General features: G+C 52.9%; 1 protein-coding gene across 1 annotated transcript in view; it reads right to left on the bottom strand.

Moving 5' to 3' along the window:
• Positions 1 to 3,326: 3,326 nt before the first annotated feature.
• The window catches only part of LOC136951445 (spectrin beta chain, non-erythrocytic 4-like), a 41,065-nt gene continuing 32,950 nt past the window's right edge, over positions 3,327 to 11,441 (bottom strand). The window contains 11 exon segments of the mRNA XM_067245836.1: positions 3,327 to 3,602; positions 4,645 to 4,687; positions 4,865 to 5,035; positions 6,337 to 6,596; positions 6,889 to 6,949; positions 7,817 to 8,775; positions 9,090 to 9,286; positions 9,487 to 9,571; positions 9,778 to 9,916; positions 10,372 to 10,616; positions 10,791 to 10,925. Of these exon segments, the coding sequence (XP_067101937.1) occupies positions 3,327 to 3,602; positions 4,645 to 4,687; positions 4,865 to 5,035; positions 6,337 to 6,596; positions 6,889 to 6,949; positions 7,817 to 8,775; positions 9,090 to 9,286; positions 9,487 to 9,571; positions 9,778 to 9,916; positions 10,372 to 10,616; positions 10,791 to 10,925 (2,571 nt within the window).

The following is an 11,441-nucleotide window of genomic DNA, read 5'->3' as shown; positions in this document are numbered from 1 at the left end:
TGACATGGCTAAAGCATTATGACTGCTTGATAGTTAACTTTATCTTGTATGGTGTACACCATCTGCATCAGCATTGTGATTTCAGTGATTCCTTACAAGTGTCACTATGAATTTAAAGCTGCACAGTACATTAGGATATAAAATTGTGCTTTCTATGTATTGATAACACCTGGCTGGTGTTTGGTCTATCCACTCAGATTATAATCTGATTTCTGATCTAAAACATAGAGACAGGGTAGGATTATATAGACGATACCTTCACAAATGACAACAATGTCCAGCGTGGAAAAACGTTGATGATCCTTTAATCAAAACTATTGGGAAGAAATGGTGGCTATAAGGGACAAAATGAGTCAACACACATTTATGGAGGATTTTGATTCAGGGGTATAATGTAACCACAGACAGGTAAAGTTACGGCTAACAGTAAACAGTTAACCAGCTCCTCCAGTCTCGATGGCGTCTAAGATGGTGTGATGAGGAGGACCGTTCTGCATGCAACACAGAACTCAGCGTGTCAGGCAAGACGAGGGACTATGACGTTAGAAACAGCCACTGCATGAAAAAGAACTCCCACTGCTCCAGTTATGCCGTGTCGCTAAAATGGTCATGACAGGTAGTGAAGGAGGGGCCCCTAAAGTGAGCTTTGATTGGGGCCACAACATGGACAAACCCACCTCTGTGTGTCAGGTTCATGGATACATCACTGACCGCTTTATTGACCTGTGGACATGAATAGAACTCCCTCTGAGACCCTGAAGCACCACTGTTCCTCCACCCCAGCCCGTGGGCACAGGGAGCCTCTTAGTGCAAAGGAAAAGTTGCATAAAGTCTCAGTATTCACATCCCTCACAAGTCTTTCCACTCTGTAAAACCTCAAACTGCAGACTGTTCAGAGTGATATCGATATGGCTGTGAGTGCAACATGGGTGACAGAAGACCAGGAGACATAAATAGATTCATGTTGAAGATATGAACGTTATATTGGTGAGTGATGCTACCATGGCGACAGGTCTTTGGAGCAGACAGCTCGCCTGAGTCGACCCTGTGAGAAGGAGCAGAACGCCCTAAAAACCACAGACCGCCAAAAGCAAAACTCAAAAAATCATCAACCATCATCTCGATTCAATAACTAAAGAATTACATACATCCATTTGAAACCAGATCATTCTTTATTGAGCATTAGTTTGTTGTTGGGACTTAGATGTCCTATCTGTGAGCAGTCAGGTCCTTACACGGGTAGTGGTGAGTTTACTACACAGTGGGGCCCCTATCTTGAAGACAGGGGATTAGTTTATTGATAGTATTCACCACTGCACAGTGTTGTATTACACGCTATGAAGCGTGTGGTTTATACACCCTTTAATTCAGGACCCTTGTTCTGTTGTCTCAGTGGTCTCCAACAGTAGCCCAATCGACCGTGTGCAGTGTCTTGTATACTGGACGATATATGCCACATTACATGTGATAGTTATGTATGTTCATTCAAAAATAGCCTCTGTCCATCCTTGTGTCCAACATGCGTAATAATGAATTGCATTAATTTGGCATTCACGCCTATTATATATATTTATATATATATATAGATGCATAAAATGTGTTCTTAAAAAAACAAGGTAGAAAAAGCTACTCAAATTGAACGCATTTGATGACACCTTAACTGTACTGTCCCTTCACAGAACCCCCCCCTCACATCTATCTCAGTTACATACAGAGCTTTTAGAATGACAGGGTTCTCTCATTAGCATGTGGAACTTCCTGACACCATTTATGGCTTTGTGACGCTATGACAAACAGACAGACAGATCCATGTGGAGTACTGTATGAAGCATGGAAAGGAACAAATAAATATGTTCTCGCGGAAAAGAAAACACTCATCTCAACATAGAATACCTCTAGAATGTAAGCCCTCAGGATAAATGATTCTCCAAGCAAGGCATGCAACCCCACGCCTCATCCACACAGCAATTCATTCATTTATCCTGACAAAACACTTTTTTTCTTCTTTTACATCCGTCGATCGACAGTGACCTCTGTGTGACCCCTGAACTCTGACCCTGGGGGTCACGACCGAGGCTGTGCCCTCCTGTGATTGGGTGTGTGTAAGAGCGTGGCATGAGTGAGCATACCAGCCATGCGTGGAAGACTGAGGGGGGATCTGAGGAGCGCGCATGACAACAGACAGAACCTGAGCTATGGATACCCTGGGAGAGCAGCAGGACGCACACGCACGCACACGCGCACAGGACTAACACAGGCAGACACACGTTTATCTACCACCTTCGACGGTTTATAAAAAGCAATGTGGCTGATGTGATCTGACAAGAGAGAATGTCCCACGGGTGAGCGGAGACAATCAGCGGGCAGGAAGGAGGAAGGAGGAGGCCTGGTGTTTGGAGGTATGAAGCCTGCCATGTCTCTATGGAGCTGGGGCTCGGGCCCGGGGGTCCAGGGGCTCCAGGGGCTCCAGGGGCTCCAGGGGCTCCAGGGCTTGGAGGTCTAGAGGAGGTGGAAGCCTGGCAGGGGATGGTTGTAGATGCAGGACCAGCCCGACAGGATGATGATCCACTCTCCTCCTTCTCTCCTCCTCCCAGAACACCATGGCGGCTCGGTGTTGGTCAACCCAGATCCGGAGAGGAGGGGCTGGTCGATGACACCATTTTGCAGAAGAAAAACAGACGAGATCCAGGAAGTGAAATAGACTTCAGTCCAGATGTGTGGTCTAGATTGGAGGGTGAACGAGCAGAAATATAAAAAGAAAAAAAAATGAGAACAAACTTTTGTCTCTCTCCAAAAACAAGAGGCCAGTCAGTTAAAAACATTTTGGCTTATTTCTTTCATCTGGGAATATACTGTACGACTGGACGTTAGATAGGCGGACAGACAGGAGATACATACAGATACAGCTCATCTCATACAAAAAAAGAAACATGAAACATTATGAGCTACGTTTTTCAATCTACCAGCGAAAACCACCCTTCCCTTCACACGCCTGACCAGAAGGCTGTGCGCCCTGCCATGCTCCTGTTTCTCCACCGGGGGGCAGCAGGTCTGGCCTCCACAGAGCAGCAGAGAAGTCGAGGAAGAGAGAGAGAGAGGAGGGTCAAAGGGGCTCAGACAGACTCCCGCTCCTCGTCCGTTCCATCCCTTCACCAGATCTTTGTCGTCCTTTGTCCCTTCACACCAAATCAACTGAGATCGGGGGGGGGATGTGGGAGAGCATAGAGGGACGCTCCAGAGTGTTACACTGTTCACCTCAGTCCCTAACCCCTCCCTCCCCTCCTGCCCCCTCCAACGCACCCCAAAACACAACAAACGCGCAATTCTCATTTCTTCTTGCTGGATTTTTCGGACCGCTTGTTTTCCGACTTCTCCCCCTTGTCCGACCTCTCCGAACGCTCCGGTTTCTCCGCCTTCTCGGCGCGCTCGCCCCGGTCCGAGCGCTCTCCGCCGCGCTCTGATTTGTTGTCGGCTTTGCTGCCGTCGCGCCGCGTGCCCTCGTCCGTGGATGAGGTAGTAGGGTGAGGCTGGCCCCATTTGGCGATCTGCTCGTGCTCCGAGATGCTAGTGGTGATGTTGGTGATCCAAGCTTTCAGGTCATCCTGGTGGAGGGAGGGAGGGGGGTGAGGGAGGGAGGGAGGGAGGGAGGTGAGGGAGGGAGGGAGGTGAGGGAGGTGAGGGAGGTGAGGGAGGGAGGTGAGGGAGGTGAGGGAGGGAGGTGAGGGAGGAAGGGAGGGAGGTGAGGGAAGGAGGGAGGTGAGGGAGGTGAGGGAGGGAGGTGAGGGAGGGAGGGGGTGGTGGGGAAGAAAGAGAGAAAGAGAGAAAGAAAGAGAGAGAGAGGAAAGGGATACAGAGACACCAACACAAACAGACAAATAGGGCAGAAAGAGAAAGACGAGAGGGATAGAGAGAGTGTGAGAAACAAGAGTTAAAGTCCTGGGCGTGGAAAGGTAGACAACACAGTGAGGACCAGCTGGGTTATGGACTCATGTCCCAGTTAGGATGGATGGAGGGCCCAGTGCAAGAAGGAGAGATGGGGCAGAGGGCAGTTAAAGGGGGATTCCACCAAAAAATGAACAGTCAGGTTGTTATTTTCCAGTATTAGACCTTTCCATGCACCATCCCATGTTTATCCGCGATGGCTGTATGAGTGATGCGAGAACAAGGACCAGACATGCAAAACAGAAAAATGAGTCGGCTTTAAGGAAGGTTCTTGGGAAACACGTTTGGGATTTTTGCATGAATGTAATTCAGTTTTTTTGATATGTACCAAAATCAATAGCAAATGTAGCTACTGTCTGGTTAATTGTCCGAAACATTTACGCCCATTTACAAATGTTTGGTAAGATAATATATTAATTGCTACCTCAGCAGATCCTGAATATTTTTTACCCTTATCAATCAGCAACAAAAAGATTTTGGAAAACCTAAGGAAATTAAGCAATTAAAACATATTACTAATTACTACTCCAATTGTTTAGTGAGAGAAAAACCAAGCATTGAAAGTGCATAATATTGTCAAATATTTTGTTGTGAATACCTGTTGGCTAATGGTCAAAGCAAAACAATGTTTGGGATATTAACAGTAGTGCATGAAAGAAAAACCATACTGATGGTGGAATTCCCCTTTAAAAAACCTCTCACCTCATCCTTTGCATGGAACAAAAACTCGCTGCCATCTTGTGTTCTGCAGAGCGAGAGAGAGAGAGAGAGAGAGAGAGAGAGAGAGAGAGCAAAAGAGAGAAAGAGGGAAAAAGAGAGAGAAATAAATTAAGTTTACAATCCTTATAAAGACCGCCGATACAACAGACACACAAAGAACCAACGAAACCCAACCCCCCCCCCCTCCGAAAACCGAACGTACTTGAGCGTGAAGACATTCTTCTTCTTCTTGTATCCGTTGGTGACATCGCAGTCACAGTGGCTGAGGCTGAGCAGGGGCTCGTTGTTGTAAGGTGTGCTGGTGTTCTTGGCATCTTTATAGAAGCCCATCTCTCCCTTGTTCAGGACGCAGTACAAGTTCACCCAGGATCTGCTGCAGGGGCGGGCGGGGAGGGGGGGGCGGAGAAAAAGGGGCGGAGGTCAGAAGGACAATGCCCCGAGGCTCAACGCTAACCTAACCTCACTCACCTGCGGGGGGGCGTGGCCTGGACGGCGGCCGCGCAGGGCGGAGGGAGGAGAACACAGACGGCCAAACACAGACGGAGGGAGGGGCGGAGGGGGGGGGGGAGGGAGGGGAAGCGTGCGGGGTAGAGGGGGCGGGCTACATGTGGCTTACCTTGGAGGGAGAGGGGAGGAGGCGGAGCCGGCAGCGAGGAGAAGCAGAGGGGAGAAGAAGCAGAGGAGTTTGGTTAAATGGCATTATGGCTGGGCGGGCGAACGGCGGCTGTTACGGACGCCGTGACATGCGTGTCTCCATGTCAAAGCTGGCGTGTAGCTGGTCAAGTGTGAAAGAGCCATTCAGCTTTACCTTGGCATGTACATAGCTAGACATGTACATCGGAAACATTGGGTCGATGGGTATGTGGGTGGGGCTCATCCGCTTGGCTGGGGTTGGTGCGCGTGGGCGGGGGAAGGTGGTCACCCTGCCCTTTAGGGGGCAGTGCAGTGGCGGGAGGCGCTTTAGAGACAGGCCCTCAAACTCGGCCGACTGAAGCTGCGTTTCAGGGTGCGATGTGGGGGCACAGCCGGGAGCCTGGGCGGGCAGGGGGGAGAGACAGCTGGATACCACACTGCCTACAGATGCTGGACACTGGGCAGATAAAGTACCCAAGCCCTGGGCTCCGGGCCCAGACCCCATGTCCCGGCCCACACCGTAGCCCCCCAGACCCCAGTACATCCATCAGCCAGCCAGCTGTGCCAGCCGGCCTTGCTCCGCCCTATGAGCAGGGGTTGGTTAGAGGCACCATGCATGCTGTTGCTGCAAGCAGTGCGATGGCAGGCGGCTGGTGTCTCATCGGCTGCTGCAGGTTGTAAACACAGAGTGGAGCTCCGATACACAAGCCTGGCTGACAAAAGCATATGTCCCTAAGCAAATGTATGATTTCACTATCAGCTAGAACATATGCCGACCCATAATGTTATCATTCAGTGTCAGTTACTTGAACATATGTCATTGTGGGTACAGCTCCCAACAGGAAGGCCTGAACATATGTTGTCTCGGACCTAGGGCACCAAAACAACGCTAGAACATATGTCATCGAAGCCAGTGTTCATGCGACAGTTGGACAGAGGTTAAGGTCAGTTAAGTTAGCTAGCTAGCTAGCATGCTACAGCTAGTGGGCCCATGCCTCCTCCTTCAGACCACCAGGCAGCGCTGTGCCCACGCGTGCCCACCTGTTAGCGCTCTTTTTCAGAGTCTCGATGTCCAGCTTGCGGAAGAGGAAGCCCTCGTGGTGGGCCGTGTGTGAGGGGACCTGGGGCACCGGGGGGCTGCTCTGGGCCGGGGCGGACCTGGAGCGGCGCGGTTCCCCGCCGGCGGGCTCCTTGGGTCGCGGTCGGCGCCGGGGCTTGGGGCGGTCCCGGGCACGGGGACGCTCGGGGCGGGAAGGCTTCTCTGGTACACCATTAGGGACGCGGGGAACCTCACCTCTGGCCTGGGGGGGGGGGATGGAGAGAGAAGGGGAGAGATAGAGAGGGAGAGGGGGGGGAGATAGAGAAACAGGGGGGAGGGAGAGAGAGAGAGAGAGAGAGAGAGAGAGAGAGACAGAGACAGAGAGAGAAAGAGAGAGAGAGAGAAAGAGAGAGAGAGAGAGAGAGAGAGAGAGATATGGAGCGAGAAAGAGGACAGTGTGACAGAAAGTGGGGTGATATCAAATGTTAATATTGTCCTTGTATAACACAACGTGACATTACAACCCGTTGATCCATCACATGCGTAGTCCAGACCTGGGCAGCCTCTCTCTCCTGCAGCTGCTCCACGATGTCTGCTAGCGTGGACCTCTTCTCCCTGGAACCAGGCAGGGCACCAGGTCAGCAGCTCCCCTCACACACACCACACACCACACACACCACACACACCACACACACCACTATCCTCATCCCCACTGAACTACACTCACCCTGACTTATAGCTATACTCATCCCTTACTCTTCCCCACTGAATTATCCTCATCCCCCCCTTAGCTACAACCATCCTCACTAACTACACCCATCCTAACTGAGCTACACCCATCCTCACTTACTACACCCATCCTAACAGAGCTACACCCATCCTAACTGAGCTACACCCATCCTCACTTACTACACCCATCCTAACAGAGCTACACCCATCCTAACTGAGCTACACCCATCCTCACAAACTACACCCATCCTAACAGAGCTACACCCATCCTAACTGAGCTACACCCATCCTCACAAACTACACCCATCCTAACAGAGCTACACCCATCCTCACTAACTACACCCATCCTAACAGAGCTACACCCATCCTCACTAACTACACCCATCCTAACAGAGCTACACCCATCCTCACTAATTACACCCATCCTAACAGAGCTACACCCATCCTCACTAACTACACCCATCCTAACAGAGCTACACCCATCCTCACTAATTACACCCATCCTAACAGAGCTACACCCATCCTAACAGAGCTACACCCATCCTCACTAATTACACCCATCCTAACAGAGCTACACCCATCCTCACTAACAACACCCATCCTAACAGAGCTACACCCATCCTCACTAACAACACCCATCCTAACAGAGCTACACCCATCCTCACTAACAACACCCATCCTAACAGAGCTACGCCCATCCCCTCTGAGCTAGCCTCCCCCACCCGCCCAGCTCCTCCCCCCGCGGTGACTCACCCCCCCGCAGAGCGCCGGTCCGAGTGCTCCTTGGCCGTGTCGTGCTCGCTGGACTCCTGTCTCTCCAGGCGGTGGCGGTCGCGGCGGCGCCCCTCGTGGCCGTGGCCCTCCTGCTCGCTGGACGTCTGCCTCTCCAGGCGCCTCTCGTGGCGCTCGGCCCGCTCCCGCCACACCTCCTGGGGCAGCTCGTCCCTCCGTGCCTGGATCAGCTGCTCGCTGCTCAGTTGGCGCTCCAGCCGGGCCTCCCTGCCCTGGGGCTGGGACTGGGGGTCCGTCCAGCTGCTGCTGCCCGCCCGGGCTGCCCCTCGGCTGGGCTCGCTGTTCAGCCTCTCCCTGCCGGGCTCCTGGAGCACCACCTCAGCCATCACCATCTCTCCCTCCCTCTCCCTCTCTCTGCTTGGCTCTCCCTCCCGCTCCTTCTCCCTCTCCCTCTCCCGGGCCTTCTCCAGTCGGCCGGCCACCAACAGGGGCGTCACCACGTCATCGATGTGTTTGATCTTCGGCTGCCGCAGGTACGGGGACGCCCTGGCCTCCGACGCCGTGACCGTAGCAACGGCGTTGACGGCGATCGTGGGGATGTTGCAAGCGACGTTGACGGCGACATTGCTGATGACGTTGGCGGCGGCGGCAGAGGAGGAGGCGGTGCCCAGACCGGCGTCCAAGCCCACCATGCCGACGAGCCGAGGTTCCATGTGGCGGTAGGAGGAGCCGTTCATCACCGGCGTGTAATTGGCCACGGTGGAGCCGAGGCGGCGAGCAACAGAGGAGGGCGAGGGCTCCTGGGGCGGGCGCTCGGGGCGAGGCTCGGCCTGCTCGTAGATGGTCTGCCTCATGAGGGCGGAGCCTGCGCTGCGGGAGGGGGAGGGCGAGGGGGAGGCGTCCTGGGGGTCCAGGAACACCTTGCGGCCCAGCAGGGGGGTGGGGGGGAGCTGGGACTGCTCTGCCTTCAGCTTTTCCACCTGGAAACAATCACAGATCACTTTGGAGACAAAGCCAACATGGTGGGCAGTGAAAATCGAAATCTGAGTCAGAATCTGAGTCAGACTCAGAGTCAGAGTTAGTGACTGAAGGGAAACAGAAAAACAGAGTCAGAGTTCAAATTCAAGACAGAGACAAAGTTGTTGTCAAAGTCAAAATCTGATTCAGTCAGAATCAGAACCATAATTTGAATCAAAGTCAGAGTCAGAGCTGTAATCAGAGACACAAACATTCCTTTTCCTCTTGACCCCTGACCCCTCAGGGGGGGGTGTGTGGGGGGGACTGATGCCGTTACCGTGGTGAGTCGCCGTAGCGAGCTGAAGCGCTCCTCCCAGGTGGCCGCCGCCTTCCGGAAGGCCTCGTGTCGACGAATCAGCTGCTCCACCTCGTCCACACTGGCGCCCAGCTCCTTGCTGCTGATGAAGGGCTCCTGGGCTGTCAGCCACGCCTCCGCCACCACCGCCTCCTGGGCAAACTGGTGCACCTCCAACACTGGTGGGGGGAGAGATGGGGAGGAGAGCAGGAGAGGGAATAACATTAGAGACTTATGTATGGTGTGTGTGTGTGTATGTGTGTGTGTGTGTGTGTGTGAGGGTGAGTGTGCGTGTGTGAGTGAGAGTGTGTGTGTATGTGTGTGTGTGAGTGAGAGTGTGTGTGTGTGTGTGTATGTAGGCCGTCTCAGGGTCACTCACTGTGCTGCAACAGCTCCCAGTGCTTGTCCCACTTCTCCGACAGCTCATGTTGCTTAGCAACCACCTTGTCCAGCTTCTCCTTGATCTGAGAAACAACCAATCACAGGACAAAAACACACTGTAAGACACCAATGGAGCGTCTCTGTCGACTACCTCCCAACTTCTTGGTTCGAGTCTGCGTCCGGGGTGCCGGCCGGCCTCCAGAACAGCATACTGTACATCACTGAAAAGTAAGGCGGGGGTCTAAAACAGGTTAGGGGGGGGGGATCCGACCGGTGTAACCGTGGTTACCTCCTCGGCGGCGGGGTTGCGGGCGGCAAGCAGGGTCTTGCCCATCTCGATACACTGCAGCACGCTGCGACTGCGTGCCTCCACCTCGCTCTTCAGGCTCTGGTGGTAGTTCATCAGCACCTCCACAGACGACACGTCCCTGAAAGGACCAGACAGCCCACAGGACGAGGTTAGCTCTCGGGGCAGCGCGCTGACGGTGAGGGAGAAGAGCACAGGGTTACACACCCACCGAGACAGGGGCCGGCCGCCCTGCCTCACACACACAGGAGGAACACTGACCGGCGGCCATTTTGACAAGGTCAAATGTACACAATAACACAGTTACAAGCTGTAGCTACTGGGACATTCCGGGTATGTTTTTTTATCTTTATAGTTCACCTTGAAATTGTGTTTGTGTTTTAACATTCGGAAATGTAACTGTAGAAATTACAGATTACATCTGAGCTTGTTCAGGAGTATTTTGGGGGGATATGACAGATAAAGTAGAGTGTCTAACATTTATTGAAGTTACAGAACTTCTCTGCCATCATTTTCAGATTTTGCGCGCTCTAGAAACAACTTGAAAACAGGAAGGTGTTTTCTAAGCCAGGGTACCTGGGTTTTTCCCCGGTTCCTATCTGACAGATGATGCTGTCCATCCACATGATCTGGTCGCGCACCACGCCGAAGAACCGCAGCTTGTCCGTCGCCGTGGTGATCTGCACACGGCACTCCTCGCAGGAAGTCAGCAGCTCCTTCCAGGAGCGCATCACTTCCTGCTCGCGGCCCGCGATGGCCTCGGCCTTCTCCCCGGCATAGACCGTCCTCAGCTGGGCAGCGCTCTCCTGAAGCTGGCGCACCTGGACGCACACACACACACACACAATACACACACATACATAGACACGCACACCCACATACACAAAAAACATGCATAAGTGTACGCTTCTAACTCCAACACTCAAATGGATCCAAACAGGTACAAGAGGCCAGCCCTGAGGCCTGATTGGCTACGGCGTGTGCGTGCGTGTCACCTGGGTGACGAGCAGCTGGATGTCGTGCTCGAAGCTGTGCATGAGCCTCTGCAGCGTGCTGGTGTTGGGCGTGCCCCCCTGGCGCGCTCTCACCTCCGGCAGACGACGCTGCTTGTCATCGATCTGGGCCAGGACCTGGGTGAGGGTTTGTGTGCGTGCGTGTACGTGTGCGTGTGTGTGCGTGCATGTACGTGGGTGTGTGAGTGTGTGTGCGTGTGTGTGCGTGCATGTACGTGTGTGTGTGTGTGTGAGTGTGTGTGTGTGCGTGTACGTGTGTATTTGTGTGAGTGTGTGTGTGTGTGAGTGTGTGCGTGTGTGTGTGTATTTGTGTGAGTGTGTGAGAGGGAGGGGGCAGACAGCAGGAGAGAACAGTCAAAGGCCTGTGCAGCTTCAAGCTCCAATGCCTGTTGCAGTAATGCAGTAAAACACTTGGTCATCTTCCACAAGCATGTTCAGTCCACGGGGGACCAGTGAGGCTTTTACAACCATCCACAGTCTAAGCAGATGACAGTCTGGTTCTGCTTAACAACTACTCAGTGTCAGTTCCTGTCCATGTACATAGACATTGTGACACTTATTTATTTCGCATTTATCCAAAGCGATCCACAAAAAGATTTTCTCTACCTCTGCAGTTTTTTAGCACAATTTATG

The sequence above is a fragment of the Osmerus mordax genome, chromosome 11, assembly GCF_038355195.1.
Source record: "Osmerus mordax isolate fOsmMor3 chromosome 11, fOsmMor3.pri, whole genome shotgun sequence".
Taxonomy (NCBI): Eukaryota; Metazoa; Chordata; class Actinopteri; order Osmeriformes; family Osmeridae; genus Osmerus; species Osmerus mordax.
This window is presented reverse-complemented; position numbering and strand designations above follow the sequence as displayed.